Here is a 20,624-nt window from a genome sequence, read left to right on the forward strand (position 1 = left end):
TTCATTCCAGGACAAAGCACATAGGAGTCCAGTATCACTTCGTTCGTGAAGTAGTGAAAGATGGAAGTGTGGATTTACAGAAAATTCATACTAAAGAGAACCTAGCAGATGTTTTGACCAAGCCGATAAATACTGATAAGTTTGTCTGGAGTAGATCCTCTTGTGGCCTAGCAGAAACGTAGGCAACATGATTATGGCGAAGTAGAAAGGATGGTGTGGAGATTGATTGTTTTTCAATTTAATCTCCAAGTGGGAGAATGTCAAAGTTTGGCATGGTGCATCTAGAATACATCTAGAAGCTTGGCATAAACAAAGAATAGTGGCACATGGCTTTGAAACTTGAACATGGATTTTACCCACCAAGCTTTGATGAACATGGTTTTGAAGGAGTTTTTAATATCCATGGCTTTTACTTCCTTGGCCTTGATTTTGCTATAAATACAAGTGCTAATGAAGAGTTTATGCATTCCATTTTTTAGAGCAATTAAGAGAGTTGAGAGAGAGTTTAAGAGCTTGAATTTATAAGCTCTTATTTTAGTGATTTGAGAGTTTGGGTGTATTGGGGTTTTGGGTAGTGAGCTAAAATACTACAATACTTGTAACTCCTTTTCACTAGTAAAATATTTCCTTCTGTCTTCGCCCGTGGATGTAGGTTAAAAGCCGAACCACGTAATTTCTGGTGTCCTCTAGTGTGCTTATTCTTTATTTTATTTTAGCTGCGGTCCTGCTGTACCCACCAATTTCCTAACAGATTAAACCGAAAATTCCATTTTTTTGGGTCATTTTTCAGTTTTAAGATTCTGTTATATTTTTTCTGCTTCTTCTAGGATTTTCATCTTTTTTTTTTAACTAGAATTTGAGTGCCTTTTGTTTTCCTTCTCTTACTTTGGTTAGAAGAACTTAATTATCATATTAAATTTCGGATTTACCTATTTTGATAAATTCGCATTATTCAGACTTATTATAGAAGGGGCTCAAAACCCTAGTTCTATTCATTCAAACTATTCAATGAAGCTTATCATTATTTAGAAACCTAATTTCTTCTCCTGAAAACCCGATAAAGTTTCCGTTTTGTCATTTGATACCCCTCAAAAGTCAAAATTCCGCATAAACTAGAATAAGCTTTTTTGAAGCCTTTCATAAATTCATTGCATAATTCCTCTTCCGTTGTTTCAACAAATTTTTAAGCCTAAAGCCAGGAACTATAGAATCATATTTGAGCACGTCGGGACATTAAGTCACGCCGCAACAAATTGTTAAGTGTTAACCAACATAATATTTTATCTTTTCTTTAAAATTTTACTCCCGCAATTATATACAACTTTATAAGAAGACTCAAATTCGCTATTTTTTTTTTTTAAAAGACAAGTATCAACCAACTAAATTAAGCTAAAGAGTGGTTTGCTTCCTTTTTCTTTTTAAGAACCCCAGGGAGTTTTTTTTAAAAAAAAGTGCAAGTAGTTAGGGGATGTAATAATGAGCCTTACCCTTTAAATGAAACTTGAAACCATACTCTCAAACCAAAGGCAGCAAGATGCCCCAAAAACAACAAAAAGTGAAACCAACTAAACAAATACTGATAATTTTCCAGTAGCCAAAGTACGTACAATTCCAGCAAACCAAAAAGCTAGCCGTTAATGCGCATTGTCGGCTTTAGTTTAAGTTGGAAAACAAGCAAATCTTGGTGTTTGATGGATGAGGTTTCTTATTATCATCCAAACCATAAAAAGAATAAAGTATTAGTTGAGAAATTAAAGAAAGAAACTAGATAATAAGCTAAAATTGTCACAAATTTAGAAACTGAGTTAAAAATATATATTTTTGAATTGGATATTAAATTAGAGAAGGAATTATGATTTATTATTATCTATGAGGAAAATATATTATAAGAAAAATGTAATAAATTTGTAGGATTTTAGAAGTATTACTGATTAAACCACAATTTAGAATAAAAATTAAGATACAAAAGTTTAAAGATATTCAAAATACTAATTAATTGAATGATATTTTTCAACTTTTATTATAATTTAATAAACAAAATTTGCATATTATTATTATTATTATTATTTTTTAAAAATATCTTTAAGGTGCCCGGGCGCCCTGCTGGTCGCCTTGATAATCAGCATCTGCCGGGCATGAAAAGTGGAGACCATTTCGTGCATAATTTTTCACGTGCCAGCGAGCATTTTTTTGCTTTTTAGTTTTTTGATAATAAGTTTAAAATGAAAGGCTTGTATGAGCTCTAGTCCTATCGGCCATTGTCCCCATCATCCTTTTGTTGTTTTGACATGACAATTAATATTATCCAAGCGAATGATCTAAGAGAGCTGCTACCTTACATTTAATGTATGTACAGCCTTCTCTATTGGTTGTGCGTCCAAATGAGACCACAGTTCAATTTATGAGGAATATATCTTATATTAAATGTAAGGTAGAGAAATTCATGATCTAAGGGAGCTGTTATAAGGCTTGTATAAGCTCCAGTCCTCTCGGCCATTATCCCCATCATTCTCCCAGTGTTTTGACAGAACAATTAATATTGTCCAAGCGAATGATCTATCATAAAAACACATCATAGAGCTTAAGTTTTGTGGACGACAAAAGGACTTTTTTTTTGCTTTGAGGCAAACTTCAGCCGTACGAGGAAAAGCTTTATTGGTTAGTAAGAACAAAGACACTACCAAAAAAAAAAAACAAAAAGATTTTTTTTTACTAATGAACTAACTGTGATGCTGTTATGGTCTTAGTTTAGTGGTGGACTTATTGAGGGCACAAATTTAAATTTCTATAAAAATTTTATAGTTCTCTTTCCACATACACGAATGAGGTAGATTATCCTAAAATATGTAGTGGAAGATGATTTTTGTAGTCATTGTGATTCGATAGTGAAAATAATTTAAATTTATCACAAATAGATGTAGGCAATTAAAAATAAAAAATTAACAACTTAATTAATTTTTGAAAATATTATTCACCGTTATTGTTCACGATTACTGTTACGATTACTGTTTATCCACATCAAAAATATTAATTTTCCAAAAACACAATAAATTGCAGAAAATAAATAATTCGGAGATTTTTACATGGTTCGAATAATTAATCAATCCTACATCCATAAGGCCAAGCGCAGATGAAAAATAATTCACTAAGTTGAGATGTTACAGCTTATGGATTTACCAAACTTAAGATTCTCACTTACAGTTTATCACCATACAGTTTACTCAGCCTTAGACTGAATATGCTTCTCTTGAATAATTGCTACCCCTCTTAATCCACGATCCTCAAGGCACTTTGTAAAGTAATCAATAACAATTCTTCAATTTTTCAACGTCTAGTGATCCAAGATCCACATAGACTCTCTACAGAGATGAAAAGAAGATAAATAAATAAATCAACACAACATTATGCGCCAAATTCAAATTCTCTAGGGAGGAGGCTGAATTTTGCTACTCTATTTTATACTCTGCGTTGTGCGTACCTTCAATTGTGAAATACCTCTCTTTATATAGGCATTAGGATTTCACCAAAATAGCAAGTCTTAAAAGACTTGGAATCTGCATAGGAATAAATCTGATCTACTTGCCTTACTTGTCTCCCAAGAAATATCTAGAGCATTTAATGAACTTTTTGTTTGAACAAACTTCTCGCTCTAAATAGATCTCATGCGCCAATTATAAAATCTCATCATTAATAGACTTTCTAAACTAGCCATCTAATTAAATTAAAAAAAATATTTCTAATAAATTACTAAATTAGGAAATAATAAATTAATCCCTATTACAAGATATGCAATAAATAAAATTTCAATTTAATTAAACTTACCATAAGATGCCAACTCTATAAATAATGAACTTAACAGATAGACTTTTTTTTTTTTTGATGAAACTGGATATTCATTAAGAAGAAGAACCAAATAAATCAGTACTTAAGAACGGAGGTGGAACAACCCTCCACTCGCCGTGGCCTGACAAAGAATTCCCTGCCTGAGCTACAGAGTGGGCAACGGAATTCGCAGACCGTCTAACGAAAGAGAAAGATACATCTCGTATTGAATTAGACAAAGCACGACAATCTTCAATAATAAGACTAAAGCTACTAGGACCCGAAAGATTATTAACTAGAGCATTGTACACATTTAAGCAATCCATCTCCATAGTTACATTAGACAGTTGTAGTTGCTTAATCCAACTAAGGGCCTCGCGAACACCAAGGGCTTCAGCATCACGGGCACTAAATCTTCCAGGAATGCTACAACACCTAGCTGCCACAAATGCACCATTTGAGTCTCTTATAACATTGCCAAAGCCAATATAACCCCTGGAAGCAAACAGGGCTGCATCCACATTACACTTTAATCTACCAGCCACTGGAGGTTCCCAACAAATTGCACCGTGACCTATAGGAGAAGGCTGAGAAAACAGAAACTGCTGCTTCCTGACAAGCTGCCATTGAAACAGAAAATGGCCAGCTGAATTGAGGAGTTGCTGCACACCAGAGGTCTTCCCACGCCAAACCATAGCATTTCGATTCTGCCAAAGACTCCAACAGATCATAACAGCAAGTTGAGTTTGCTCAAGGCTATGCCTGTTAAACAAAGCTTCCAACCAGAGCAAAAGATTTGACCCATCCCCAAAGAATCCAATAGAAGAGGTCATCCAGCAAGTTCGCGCAAAGGGGCATTGAAGCAATAGATGGCAAATACTTTCAGAACTAGCATGGCAAAGAGGGCAAGCAGGGGGTACCTCGACATATTTTTTGAGGAGATTCTCAGTTGTAGGCAGGACATCTGTCAATGCTCGCCACATGAAGTGCTTCACTTTACTTGGGACCTCTAAACTCCATAACCGATTCCAAATACTACTAGAATGGATATCCAAACATGGAGCCAACATCTTGTAGCTGCTGCGGACCGTATAAACCCCTTTGGCCTCATGCATCCAATACCATGAATACGCATTGCTTCTACTGCTCAGAGGGATCTGCCATATTAGATTCTTATCCCTCTCATTAAAAATATCATTAAGAATATCATAATCCCAAGCTCTAGTGCTAGGAACCATTAACGAGCTAACTGGAGCTGCCTTAACCTGCTCACTCAACAAAGTGTTGATAAATCCACACTCACTGTCAGGAAGCCATGGATCCTTACCAATAAATGTTTGCTCACCATCCCCAATTCGAATTCGGCTCCCTTCAATAACAACCTGCTTGGCTGCCATAATGGACCGCCATGCGTAGCTAGGATTATGCCCCAAAGTAGCTCCAGCAAACGAAGTCCGGGAATAATACCTTGCTTTGAATATTTGTGCAACTAAAGAGTTCGGCTTTGTCATCAATTTCCAGCCTTGCTTTCCTAACATAGCAAGATTAAAAGCATGAAGCTTTTTGAACCCAATTCCCCCAGCTGACTTGGGTTTACACAAAGCATCCCAGCGCATCCAATTAATGCCTCTCCCTTGATTACGGCTATTACCCCACCAAAAGGAGTTCATCATAATCTCAAGCTCCTTACACAACTCTAGCGGAAGTAGGTATATATTCATCACAAAATTTGGCACAGCTTGAGCAACTGTTTTTAAAAGTATTTCTTTCCCCGCTCTAGATAAAAACTGCTTATTCCACCCTTGAAGCTTCTTCCAGACCTTCTCCTTCACAAACCGAAAGACATCGCTGCGTTTCCTACCAACTTTTGAGGGCAGCCCCAAATATGGTCCATGGTTTTCTGTTGCCATAACCCCAAGAGTAGTACAAATCTGCTGTGCAGTATCTTTGTTCACATTCCTACTAAATGAGATAGAAGATTTGGCATAGTTAACACACTGCCCAGAAGCATTGCCATATGCACACAACACCTGCTTGACTAAGTTAGCTTCCACTTGGTTTGCACGAAAAAATAAGAAACAGTCGTCTGCAAAAAGGAGGTGAGATATTGCTGGAGCCTTCCTAGCAACTTGAACTCCATGAATCAACCCCGCTTTCTCATATTTGGCAATTAAAGAGCTAAACCCCTCAGCACACAGTAAGAAAAGGTAGGGTGATAACGAGTCTCCTTGACGAAGTCCCCTTTTCGGAATAATAGGGCCTACTTCATTACCATCCCTGAGCACACTATAGCTTACTGTCGTAACACAAAGCATGACCAACTGAACCCATTCATCAGCAAAACCCATCTTCGACATCATTGCTTTAAGAAAGTCCCATTCAACACGGTCGTAGGCCTTAGCCATATCAATTTTCAGTGCTGCAACCCCCTTCTTTCCCTGTCGTTTCCTCTTCAAAAAATGCATTATTTCGGCTGAGATTAAAATGTTGTCCGTTATGGCTCGTCCGGGAACAAAAGCGCTTTGAGAGTCAGAAATAACAGAATCAAGGACAAGCTTCAAACGGTTAGCAAGCATTTTGGCAATAATTTTATAGAGCACATTACACAAAGCGATTGGCCGCATATCTGCTAAAACCTCAGGCTGTGCTTTTTTAGGAATCAAAACAATGAGTGTTTTATTTAAATCCAAAGGGAATTGTTTATTAGCTATAAAATAAAGGCAAGCAGCTGAAACATCTCCCCCCACAATATGCCAAAATTTTTGATAGAAAGCAGGGTTCATACCATCAGGTCCTGGCGATTTGTCAGGGTGCATACTGAACAGAGCTTCTTTGACATCAGCATCAGTGAATGGAGCCAACAGAATCTGGTTTTGCTCAGCCGTAATAGAGGTCATTACAGAGGAAACTACAGCCTCATTATTGCTACCATTTGAAGAAAAAAGCTCTGTAAAATAAGTTCCAATGAGTGTATCAATTTCACCTGAGTCAGCACACCATACCCCTTGAGCATTCCGTAATTTGACAATGGAATTTTTCTTCTTCCTCGTAGATGCCATTGAATGAAAATAGCGAGAATTCAGATCCCCTTCTTTCAGCCAAAGAGCCTTAGCTCGCTGCTTCCAAAAAATTTCGTGACTGTGTAGGAGTTCATTGTATCGTTTACGAACTTCAGTGAACTCCATAAGGCCTTCCGTATCGCGACGACCTCGCAAGGTTCGCATACGGGTCTTGTATTCCTTTAGACGACTACGGAAATCACGGACCATATGCCCTCCCCAATTCATCAACTTTGACCCACAAACCGAGAGTTTTTGTTGAATTAAAAGGTCGGTTGTATCATCCCAGCTGCCTCTAACTATCTGCTCACAATCAGCTTCGCGAAGCCAAAGGTTCTCAAAACGAAAACGGCTGACCCGAGAGGCTGAGTGAAAGTTATGAATTGGATCCAAAAAAATGGGTAAGTGATCTGAGCTATCAGCCTCTATACTCTGAACTTGAGCATTGGGAAATTTGTCACGCCAAGAGGAGGATGCAAAAGCTCGATCCAGGCGCTCTTCAACCCAGTTGACAGTGCCTCTGCCCCTTTCCCAAGTAAACTGATACCCATACATACCCAAATCCGAAAGCCCAGCAGCAGAAATGGCACTTCGAAAACCTTGGATTTTCCAGGCAGCATGAGGCCGAGAGCCATTCTTTTCACTAGAATCAAGCAAGTCGTTAAAATCTCCAATACAAACCCATGGAAGAGTAGAGAGAGAGGCAAGCCGTCGTAGAAGATGCCATGATTCCCGCCGACGACTGGATTCTGGGTATCCATAAAAACCCGTGACCCGCCAAACCCCCATTTCCGAATTTGAAACCTCAACATCAATAAACGTACGCCCATATTTCAAAAGCTTCACCTTAAAGTGAGATTGCCAAAACAAAGCAAGCCCACCACTCCGGCCCACACGATCTACTACAAACAACCCGCCATAACCCAATTTATTTTTTAAATTTTCTAAGGGAGCTCTACAGCTTAAAGTTTCCATAAGAAAAAGAAAAGAGGGCTTTTTATGCTTAACCAACTCGGTCAGCACCTGAACTGTTCGTGGGAGGCCCAGCCCACGACAGTTCCAACTTAGGGTACTCATTGTTGTCGGTGGGCCTGAAAGACAGGTCCCACCGTTAGCCCGTTTTTTGGATCCACATCTATATTCATCAAATGCGAAGGCCCATCCACTTCTGTCCCTCCTGTGAATTCCAGTCCAAGTTGAGCCCGCCTTCTTTTAGTTTCCTTAACAATCATTTCTTGCCCAAATTCAAAAATACCTTCCTTAAGCAAATCATCCTCATTGCATGCATGTGCCACGGCCTTTCCTTTTGCAATCCGTTGACTATGAGTTGGCTTGCCAACCACTACAGCCATGTGAAGTTCTTTATTTCCATTGACTTCCATTCCAGCACTGTCATTATAAATGGAAATGTCCGGTATTGTGGGATTCGTTTCACTAATTACCCTTGATCCTCCAGATGTCACGCATCTGCCAATTAGGGGTTCACCCCCTTCCAACGGCCCTGAACGCAACCATCTCTCCCCGGAAGCCATGACATTCCGTCGATTGGGTGCCTTCATCCCTGGCCCAAACGGTTTCGGAATGGCGGCAAGGTCACAATCATATAGCTTCGGACACAATTTTTCTGTATGACCTAATAGGCCACAAATAAAACAGAAAGTATTCAATCTTTCATATTTGAATTCAATCCACATCCACTCCCCTCCTTCTTTTTTAAGGCGCATTCTTCTCTTCAACGGTTTTCGGACGTCAAGCAAAACTCGTATACGCATATAATTCCTCCACACTCCCATGAAATTGTTAGCATCGGAAGATTGAAACTCTCCAATAAAATTACCGATATTTTGCAGGACTTTGGCTGTGAGGAAACCAATGGGAAGGTTATACACTTGAATCCAAAAGGAAATGTGAAATAGAGGCACACTTTGTGGTTGTGCATCCGTGCCTAACCTTTTCATAATCAGCAAGTGTTGATCAAACGTCCAAGGGCCGGAATCCAAAACTCTTTGAATATCCACCTCATGAAAAAATTGGAATAGGAACAAGATAGGTGATAAGTCTTTGATGCAGATTCCTTTTCCAGGCCTCCATAAAGCTGCCATTGTATTCTTCATGGCTGGAAAATTGATTGCTTTATCAGTAAGAAAACGCCCCACTAGGCAGAATTGAAGATTGAGATTTTCCCCTTTCTCAGCCTGGATCTCATCCTCCTTAAAGACCAGACCAACTTCCTCTTCCTCATCAATCGATAACTGAGAATATGCCTCCCTCACTTCAGCCTCCGCAGCAGCAGTAGTACCAGCCATGGTGATAAAACAGAGTAATACCAGATAGAGAAAGACCAACGAAAACCAAAAGCAGAAACCTGCCAGTCAACAAAGCATAACTTGTCAAGAGGACAAGACAATACCTAACTTGTCAAGAGGACAAGACTTTCAAAATTTGAGTTTGACATATATTTATTTGTGTTTTGAAATGCTTCAAAACCCATGAAAGTCAGTCACATAGAAATTTGACCTTTATTTTATTAACAGATAGACTTTTAAATTGTACTGTAGCTGCATTTTTTTTTAACAACTAAAAACACACACCTAGTATAAAGCCCAACATACAATCCGTAGAATAAGTGCATGTATTTTAATTTACAAAAGGCTTCAATTGTAATATATCAATTTTAACAAATTTCAATAAATAAACACCTATAACCGCAAAAAAAAAAAAGAACTAAATTTAAGTCCCCTAATCAAAAATTTTACTGCTAGAGTATAAACATAATTTTTACAATTTTATAACGACTCTGGTCTTGGTGATAAAAATGGTTCTTTAATAAAAGCTCTAGTATAAGAAACGACGATCATCCTTTTAATTTAAACAAAATATCAATGCACGAGACAAAAATAGCTACACTTACGAGGTTTGCTCAAGTGCATGTGCCAATCCATCCGTGGAATTTTATAAATGATCGTACAAACTTTTACTTTAACTATTATTTTTTAATATTCTATTGTATTTATTAAAAACTTTAAAATTAATTAGTTTAGTCAAAAGGTATAATAATAATAATAATAATAATAATAATAATAATAATAATAATAATAATAATAATAATAATGATGATGATGATGAAAGGTATATTAATAATTCATAAAGCTTAAGGATATAGATTTCAGTAAATATTATTACCTCTATGTGATATTCTTTTAATGTCATGTTTGATTTAAAGAAATTAAAAAAAAAAAGAGGAAACGAAAAGAGAAAAAAGAGAAAAAAAAACCAGAGAATAATGGATGAATTCTATTTCAAATAAGGGTCCTCCTATGTTGCAACGTACAACACTTTTTGTCATGCAAATGCTATCATGCTCATTTGGCTTGATTGATGAAGATTCATTCTTCAGTTTGTTTTATTTCTAGTCCGAGAAAGTACTTTAATTCTCCTATCATGCTCATTTCAAATTCTTTACTCATACAAAATGAAAATTCCTTACACAGAGTTATTAGTAGAACCGAAAATAATTTCATCAACATAAATTTGAACAATGAGTATGTCTTGATTCTTATGCTTAATAAATAATGTAGTGTCTGCTTTTCCTATTGTAAAACCATTTTCCAAAACAAATTTATTAAGTCCATCATACTTTACTCTAGGTGTTTGTTTTAAACTACACAATGCTTTAGTCAGCTTATAAACATGATCCATAAATTTTTTGTTTTCAAAACTAGGGGTTTGTTTCACATAAACTTCCTCCATAATGTATCCATTTAAAAATGCACTTTTAATATCCATTTGATATAAAATAAAATCTTATGACATGCAAATGCTAATAACATTATAATAGATTCTAATCTAGCTACTGGTACAAAAAAATCAAAATCAATTCCTTTTTCTTGATTATAACTTTGAGCCATTAATCTAGTCCTACTCCTTATAACCACACTGCTTTCATCCATTTTATTTCTAAATACCCATTTAGTGCCTATGATGGATTGATGTTCCGGTTTAGGAACTAATTCTCATACATTGTTTCTCTCAAATTGATTTAACTCTTCTTGCATTGTCATATCCAAGATTCATCATTTTTTGCATTCGGAAAGGATTTTGGTTCAATTTGAGATATGAATGCAACATATTAACAGGTATTTCTAAAGGATGACCTAGTAGTTGCACCTAGGATCACCTAAAATTAACTCGTTGAGGTGAGAAGAAATATACTTCCACTCCTTGGGGAGTGTTTGTGAATTACCTTTATTTTGTTTGGTATTCATTTGTTCTTCTTCTTGTTGCTCCACTTGATTTTCACATAGTGGGTCATCTTGTTTAACATTTGAAGTCACTTCTTGTAATTCTTCATCTACATCATCATTAACAACAACTTTATCTATAGAGGAAGGGTTAGACTCATCAAATGTAATATGTATAAATTCTTCCACAACCAAGGTCCTTTTATTATATACTCTAGAAGATTTATTGTGTTTAAATAACTAACAAAGTTACCAACATCAGATTTTGGATCAAATTTATGAAGATTATCTTTAGTATTCAATATAAAACATTTGCATTTAAAAAATTTGAAATAACCAATGTCGAGTTTTCTATCTTTCCAAATCTCATAGAGAGTTTTATTGAGATAATATCTAATCAACACACGATTTAAAACATAGCATATGGTGTTGAAGGCTTTGGCCCAAAAGTATTTTAGTGAAGCATTCTCATTTAAATACTCCTAGCCGTTTCTTGAATAGACATATTCTTTCTCTCAACAACTCAATTTTATTGTGGTGTCCTAGGTGATGAGAATTAATGTTCAATGCCAAACTCATTACAAAAACATTCAAATGCATTATTTTCAAATTCTCCTCTATGATCACTTCTAATGCATGCAATACTATAACCTTTTTCATTTTGAATCTTCTTACAAAACACTTTAAAAGTATCAAGGGAATTATCCTTATTGGCTAAGAATAATACCCATGTGTGTCTAGAAAAATCATCAACAATTACAAAAGCATAATACTTTCTACTCAAGCTAATATATCTAGAAGGTTCAAATAAGTCTATATAAAGTAGTTGAAGTGGTTTTGAAGTGGAAATGTGATTTTTTTTTTTAAAAAAAGAGGTTTGAATTTGTTTACCATTGACTTTTTTTTTTCATTAATAGTACCGTTACTGCAGCATCTACTATAGCACTGAGCAGAATCCCTCATGCATCCTCAGCTGTCGCCTGTTAGATATCTTATTCTAATGCAACCTAATATTGACCAATTGTTACGCCAACATTAAATATAGTATTAGACGATCTAGGTTCTATTTACCTTACAAGGTGAATCCTTATGTCTAATTCTTCACTAATTTTAGATCAAGCATGGCCTTATTCAAATTGAGAATTACTCAACTTGGGAAACCCAATCTAAAACTAAGTATTGTTTTAATGAGATCGACTGAGTCAGACTTTTTTTAGGCTCTTTCTTAGTTAGTATCTACTAAATGAGCAATTAGCCGAAATAAGGAATTAAAATAAATTCAATTAAGACAAAATGTTATAGCAAACATAGAGCAACACACATATGACAGTCAAACATCCATTAAAATCATTTATTACTCAACTGCAATCAAATTCAGTTCATAATTTACAATAAAACAGTAAAAAAAATTATTTCAGCCATTAAATATATCCCTTAAATAAATAGAAAATAATAAAACAATATAAAAAATTGAAGTCTACACGATCTTGTGATCTCTTTTTCTTGTTCATTATGAAACTCTTTTGCAACCCTTAATTCTCTATTTTTTTTTCCTTTGTTTTTCTCTGTGTTTTTTCCTTGACTGATGGCTCTCTCTTTTCCTTTGCAAGCATGCTCCTTTTATAACTCAAAATTAGGCAACCAAAAGTGTGTGGCGCACGTTCTCCATTTTTGGAAACTTTAGATCGCAATCTTTTAGTTGTGACGCGTGAAATCCAGTCTATCATTGTTCTAGGATTGTTACAGCAACAACTACAACATCTTCACTGTTTCAGGCTTGTTTTAATTCTTCTGTAGCCAAGTTCTTTTATTATCCCTGCAAGTATATTGCAGCAGAATTCCTTCTTTAAAACTTGAGCTCTCGGTCACCTATAAATATGCATATAATCTAAGCACAAATTATTATAAAACAATTCAATTTATTAAAAATAAACTAAAATGGATGTTCATGCAAAATGTAACTAAAATGCAATAAAAAAAACATGTCTTTTACTCTCTAAGTAATCTTTATTTAAGTCTAAAAGTGTCATGATAACTCTCATTTTATTGAGTTATCAGGCACGATTGTTGATGAATGGCTTAAGTGATGGATCGAATACTTGGAAGATGTTTTTGGATGTCTTTTACAAGAAATGTTTTCCTCAGAGTGTTGCTGAAAAAATGAAGAGGGATTTGATTTAAGTTAGTAAGTCTGTGGCAGAGTATGAGGCACCTTTAATGCCTTATCTCAATTTTGTTCCAACGCTGGTTGATACACAGGAGAAGAGATGTAGAAGCTTCCTTAAGAGATTAAATCGATCTATTAGAGATCCTTTGGAACCCTTGAGGATAACAAATTATGTTGATTTGGTGGATAGGGCTTTTTCTAGAGAGATACGTGTGAATGAATCCCGAAAGAGACAAGAGCAGCGAAAGAAGCCTGGGCGACGAGGAGGATCACAAACGAAAGGCTCTAATAATAATCAGAGTACAAGCGGGGATGACAAGTCTTCATAGAAAGGTGATGGAGCTTCCTTTCAGAAGAATATTCCTCCATGCCAAACTTATGGAATGATGCATCGTGGTGAATACCTTCTGTTAACAAATGCATGTATCATTGTGGGCAAATGGGACATAACATCAATGATTGTCTTAAGAAGCGTAATGATGCTAGCGGTACTTGAGATGATGATAGTCCGAGGAAGAAGCCCGAAGTTCAAGGTCGTGTATTTGCAATGACATAGCAGGATGCTGAGGCATCTAATGATGTTGTGACAGGTACTCTATCCTTATTTTCTAGAGGTGCTAGAGTGTTATTTGATTCTAGTGGTATGCACTCTTTTGTATCATGTGCTTTTATTTGGCATGTGGATAAAAATACTAAGCCACTTGAGTGTTATCGATCTATTAAAACTCCTAAGGGTGATAGTATAGCAGTGAATCGGGTTTATAAGTCTTGCCCAACCAGTTTTGGTGATAGAGAGTTTATTGTTGATCTATTGCCAATTTTGATGCAAGACTTGATGTTATTTTGTTACATATTTTCTTTTAGAGATTTAAAACATTTATTGTTGGATATTATTTTGATGGTTTAGAAATGAGACTGATGAAATGCAGTTTCGCTTCAGTTTCATCTTAGTACTTTATTAGTGGAATTAGAGTGATACATTTGTGGTATCTGGTGTGTGTTTTCTATGATATGGGTGTCAATGTGTAAGGTTACACAACAAGTAATATAATGATAAGTATTCAAGATCTTCTTCACATGGATTGATGTTATTGGATTTGCTACAAAATTCTAACAGTGCAATTTAGATTAAATTAAAATAAAATAATTAAATAAACTAATAAACTAACTAAATTAAAAATACAATAAAGAAAATCTTAAATCAAACACGAAGATGCAATCAATAAGAAAAGAGTAGTTTAGTAATTAAACTCATTAAATGGTTTTGACTATTTTTCTAATTAAGAACTCGTTCTACAACATTTACTACAGCACTGGCAGAATCCCTTATGCATCATCAGTTGTCACCTGTTGGATATCTTATATCTATATGGAACCTAACAATGATAAGTTGTTATGCTAACATTAGATATAACATTATGTGTTCTAGGTTTCAATTACCATACAAGGTGAATTCCTATATCTAGTTATTCACTAACCTTAGATCAAGCATGGCTCTATTCAAATCAAGATTAATTCAACTTGGGAAACCCAATCTAAAACCAAGTATTGTCTTAATTTGTTCCATTAAGTCAGATATTTTTAAGGCTCCTTCTTAGCTAGTATCCACTAAATGGGTGATCAATCGAAATAGAGAATTAAAATAAATACAATTAAGACAAATTGCTGTAGCAAACACATAGCAACACGTGTATGTTAGTCAAACATCCATTAAGATCGTTTATCACCCAATCACAATCAAATTCAGTTCATGATTTGAGAAAGAAAAATAAATAAAAGAGTTTCAGCCATCAAATATATCCCCATGAATAAATAAAAGACAAGAAAAGAACAAGAAGGACTGATTTTCAATGGATCTCTACGTTTTCTCGTCTAGTGCAGCCCTCAATCTCTCTCTTGAATTTTGTTTTTCTTTTGCTTCTTGGCATTTTTTTCTCCTTTGGTGACGACTCTCTCTTTTCTTTGCATGTGTGCTCATTTTATAGCTTAAAATTAGGGCAACCAGAAGTCACTACAAGAAATTTGACTTTTTAAGACGATTTATTTTACGATGTTTGTAGACTTTGTCATAAACTAGCACTAATTGGGACAATTTTTTAAAATCGTAGCAAATAATTTCGTCCTGGCTCATGTTATTTTTTGTAACCAATAATATTTGTTTTAGGACCTATTAATTGGTTACCTAATCAAATGTTTTGTCACAAATAAAAAATTAGTTCCAAAAGGGCGTGCTTTTTTTAATGCAAAATATTCCCTCCAAAATTGATCATTTTTTGACAAAATATCATCTTTGGTGACAAAAAAATACGGTAGCGAAATATAACTATAGGTGACATAATTATTTTGTAACTAAAAGAAGGATGTAAAATTGATCAAACCATTTGGGACAAAAAATATTAGTCTATAAAGATAATAGCGTTTTGAATAATTTTAAGACCCTTTTCCGGTCAATAATAGGTACTACTGTAACAAAACTAGTAGTTTAAAATTTTGTCTTGAATAATATTGTATTTCATGACTTTTTTATTTTTTTTAAGTGACATATTCTTTATAATTCTATTATATTTTGTGATCAGCAAATAATAATTACGTTGGATTTATAAAAAAAAATTATTGTATTGAATAAATATTTAAAAAAAACTTCAATAAAAACTAAATCATCTCACTTAAATCATTAAACATAGCAAGCAGTCTCTGAATGAAATCGTGAAACACAAATTAATCCCCTCCCACCGATTAGTGCACCAGTGCCAGCCATTGTCCATTGTCCTAATACCGAAACATTGAACTCTGAAATCCCAAACCGATTAATCTTCATCCCCGGTGATGCAATCACCAAAAGATTCCATGTCGACCCTGCCGAAAATGACGAAAACGGTGACAGGAGAGAAGTCGTCGTTGAAAAAGCCGAGGGATTTGTGGTGTTCTCTGGAGCTGCAATGAGCATCCTTAAAGCTTTAAACTGACACAACAAAAGCAGAAATGAAGCAACTTAGCCTCAGCCACAGCCGATCGCCGAGTCGACTCAGCCCACCCCACCTCCTCCTCAATAGCCCATCTTCGCGGTATATTTTTGCACTAATTCATTTATTTTTTTCTTTGAAAAAAATTCTTGGTAATTTGTAGAATCTTTTCTTTCTTTGGGTAATAATAGAAGCCAAACATATTTATGGACAAAAGTGAGCCGGAGCCAGCATCGTGTAGAATAGTTGAGATATTGAGGGGAGATACGCTTTGGGGATTCTCTATGAAGTGTGGGGTGTCAATTGATGCAATCAAAGAGGCTAATGGGCTCTCAGGTGACACCATCTATTATTCTATTATTTGTATATTTTTATGCTTATCAAGTATTTGACAAAATTTCTAAGAGAATTTAGTAAAAGAAAAATAAAAAATATATGCAAATAAATGAAGGAAATTGGAAGCAAAGTTTAGTGGGTATTGAGAAACTTTTGCAAAATCAGAGCATTAAGATGAATTTGCTTTTCAATTTGGGTAGCAGGTTTAGGTGGGATGACATTAGTTTTTTTTTTATTATTATTAACTAGTCTTCTTCATAAGAACTTAGAAAATTGTAATCTTTCTACTATTGTTCACTTCAACTTAATATGTAACTAATCATCTTTCTTTATTTTTTTAAAAAAATTATAGCTAGTATCAATATAATAAAAAGAGTTATTCAAGTGGAACCGATATAATTATAAGTTAGAGCTATAGAATATTTAAGCTACAAAATTTTAACTATAAAATATTAGGTAGCTATAATGTATTGGTTCGAAGGATGGTGTTGAAGCTTGGGTTGCTACACTTTGCTCAATATGTTGTTGGATTAGCTAGGAAGTGTACATGAAGCGACAAAATAAAGGTCAACAAGCCTTTTTTTTTTTTTTTTCAATGTGGTTGTGGTATGTTTAATCAAAATTAATGTATTTATCTATATGTTTAATCAAAATTAATGTATTGATATTCTTTTGTACTAGGATAAAAAAAAGTATGGAGAGTCTCTTGGATTACTTTGTTTCAAAAGATATATTGCAGTGAGTGAAAAAGATTGAAGTAGTCTCTATACATAATCTAAATGTGTGAGCTATTTTATTTTATTTTTCTTACTTAATCTCTTATTTCTTTCAACTTTATATTTACTGTAAATGTTGATCCATTGACTGCTTAATAATTTAATTTAGGTTTTTTACACCAACTATTTAATAGATTAACTTAAGAGTTTCGGATGCAAAATTTGTGCAAGTGAATCGAGGTTGATTGTGTGCGTACTTGTAATCTTTTGATTATTTTGTTATTCTGAATAATGAAAGCAAGTATGTGCTTGTAATCTCCTAGTCTTTCATCTAGAATTTTTTTTTTCCATATAATTTTTTTGAATGAAAGAATTGATTGTGGATATGTTTCATTGAGAAATTTAATTAATGTTGCGTTCTAACCTAAATATTTTTATTTATAGCTATTTGCCTTGCTATTTACTATTCTTTTATGCATTGGCAATAAGATTTTCTTTTATAAGATTATTCTTCTACCATCAATTAAGTGTTTTCTCAATTTTTTTATTATTAATATTTATTTTTTTAATCCTGTAGGGCCAAATGAAATGATAGATGGAGCAAAATGATGTACCAATATCAGATGATCAAAGTCATCATCAACTACAACATTGTCTCAGCAATCAAGGATAAAAATTAAAATCAAGTAACAAGATAGCAAATTTAAGGAAGTTGAAGCATTCATGAAACAACAACCTTTGTTTACTTAATTCTCCTTTTGTAATGTTACTTTAATTTTTCTTCTACAATGTAATCTTATTTTTAGACTATTGATCTTTTTACTTTTTAGATTTTAGATTTCTTTGTGATAAATTATATTTATGTTAATAATATTTTTTATATTAAAATTTTTTATCATTAAATTTTGAATTCTATGACCACATATTGTTATTAAAAATTATGTGAGACTATATAAATTGTTCTAAAAACAAATTCGAGACTAAATTAATTACCAATTGTATTTGCAAAAATTGTCACAAATTACAACTACTTGAGACAATTATGTAACGTCGCGATATGTAAGCTTTTACATATTCGTGAGACAAATATTATAGTCACTATAAATCACCTATTATGACAGATATAAAGTGTCATTGATTGCGTTTTTTAATAATATCTAATTTGACCATTTCGAATATCACGTGTGACAATTTTAACTTAATTTTAAGATAATGATTTTTGTTGTAAAAACATATTTTTAACAACCAAAATAATTTTGGTAGCTAGAACCTTTTAAGACGCTCTTTCTGTGACTAACGTGTGACAATTTATTTTTCATCATGAAAAATATAAGGTAACTAATCGATTATCTTTAGTGACTAAATTTTTTGTAATAAAATATCATTTCTTGTAGTAAGTCTAGGACACATATCTTTCATTTTAGGAAACTCCAGATCGTAATCTTCTATGTATCTCACGTGAAACCTTCTTTGTCAATTCTCCAGGAGTGCTACAACAATGGTGATATAGCAACAGTGCTACAGCAATGGCTTTAGCACCTACACTACTCCAGACTTGTTTCAATTCTTCTATAATCATATTTTTTCCTTATCTTTGCAAGCCTATTGCAGCAGCATTCCTCCCTTAAAATTTGAGATTCCGATCACCTACAATTATGCACACAATCTAAATAAATAAATTATTCTAAAACAACACAATTTATCAAAAATAAGGTAAAAACGGATATTCATGCAAAATATAACTAAAATACAATTAAAACATGTCAAAATTTCATCAATTTCCTTATATCATACCATTTCACAGATATGAACATCTTTATTCTTTACATTGTATAAATGAAATTATTATTTATGCGTACTGACGGTACAGATGTTATGACATGAATAAACCCACAATTTCTCTCTTTTAGCTTAAATGGAGATCATAATACCCACAAAATTACGAAAATGACTCTTTATCTGATCTTTTGATTTTTCATAATTCCATCCCTATCAACATTCTTGGTATTATCAGATATTTTCAAATAAGTTCAATCTTAAATGTTTTTATTCCACAAATAATGTGCAACTGTCTATGCACTAGTCTTTCTTAAGACTAGCATTGAATCAATGCATAAAATGATTGATATTGAAAGAGTTGTCTTTGGCAGACTATGTTCTGCCGTAGGTCCATTTCCACATTTCTTTGAAAATAGGAAACATTTAAGTTCATTCAACCCAAAAACTACTTTATTATAAAAATGCTACTGTAATTTAAATTTTTTCGATTTTATCCCATTATTTATAATGTGTATCAATCATTTATTAAAAAGATAGAACTACCTTTACAAAATGACCACCACTGTAATTTTTATTTACTTTTATTTTATTATTTTGCAAGGAAAATTTTATCTTTTTTATGGATGGTTGATAAAAATTTCATATATTGAGTGTAAAATCAAACAAATTAACATAATAAACTTCAGTGAACAGTTAATAATATTCCTCAAAACTATTTTTAATAACAAAATAAACTTCAATTTCAATTTCTAATCTTTGGCCAAAGGCTAAAAGGAAAACAAATCCTTTTTTACTTATGGGGTTTGATGCAATAGTCATTTCATCGTTGCTTTTAAACAATAACACATTCCATCCCTACTTTTAAATGATAACCCAAACTACCCTTCTATGAATTTACAGTTAGTTTATTGTATAATTCATTGAGGGTAAAATATGATTTTCAATTAAATAGATACAAACCATTTGAAAATAAAAATATCAAGCACAATTACATAACATTTGACTTTCTGTATAAATTTAAAATTTAAAGATAACTTAATAAAACAAAAATAACACTAAAGAATATGAAATACATAAGTGTTTGTTGTGTTGACTAAATTTTTTTAATTCAGTCAACTTAATTTTTTAGTGAATAATAATAATAATAATAATAATAATAATAATAATAATAATAATAATAATAATAATAATAATAATAATAATTGTTTTATGTAGATTTTGGGATGCAAGAAAGATGGCAAAACCTAACAAAAAACAATGAATTTATTTTTGAGGTGCAGGGTGTCTCACTAAATCGGGGTGTGCATGGTCTGTTTTACGCTTTTTTGAAGATAAAAGGAGAGTTAGAGAGGAATGGTTGTGGCGAGAGATCAGATCTGGAGTGAGAGAGCTTGAAAGAATGCCTTAAACCTACAACACAATAAAAAGGAGGTTAGAGGTGGAGCCGCTGGTAGCTGGCAACCACACTCCACCACTCAAGTTAGGTTTTAGGACTATTAATGGTATTAAGAGGTTGCAAACTCTCTAAAAGGCTGGGTAGA

At 33.6% G+C, this 20,624-nt stretch overlaps 2 protein-coding genes and 1 long non-coding RNA gene across 3 annotated transcripts in view; 2 read left to right on the plus strand and 1 right to left on the minus strand.

Moving 5' to 3' along the window:
* LOC102609951 (receptor-like protein EIX2) overlaps positions 1-20,624 on the plus strand; it is a 79,919-nt gene that overhangs the window by 35,109 nt on the left and 24,186 nt on the right. The gene's annotated exons all lie outside the window — the stretch shown is intronic.
* Positions 6,054-7,078, minus strand: LOC127899713 (uncharacterized). Its single transcript, XM_052433416.1, has 2 exons — positions 6,608-7,078; positions 6,054-6,342 (listed from the first exon to the last, which is right to left on the minus strand). Exons 1-2 carry the CDS (start codon positions 7,044-7,046, stop codon positions 6,317-6,319), a joined length of 465 nt encoding a protein of 154 aa, XP_052289376.1. The 5' UTR covers positions 7,047-7,078; the 3' UTR covers positions 6,054-6,316.
* Positions 15,863-18,165, plus strand: LOC102610564 (uncharacterized). The gene is made up of 3 exons (XR_372737.4): positions 15,863-16,354; positions 16,444-16,588; positions 17,882-18,165. It is a non-coding gene; the product is annotated as an uncharacterized LOC102610564 (long non-coding RNA).

This window comes from Citrus sinensis, chromosome 9, assembly GCF_022201045.2.
Source record: "Citrus sinensis cultivar Valencia sweet orange chromosome 9, DVS_A1.0, whole genome shotgun sequence".
NCBI lineage: Eukaryota > Viridiplantae > Streptophyta > Magnoliopsida > Sapindales > Rutaceae > Citrus > Citrus sinensis.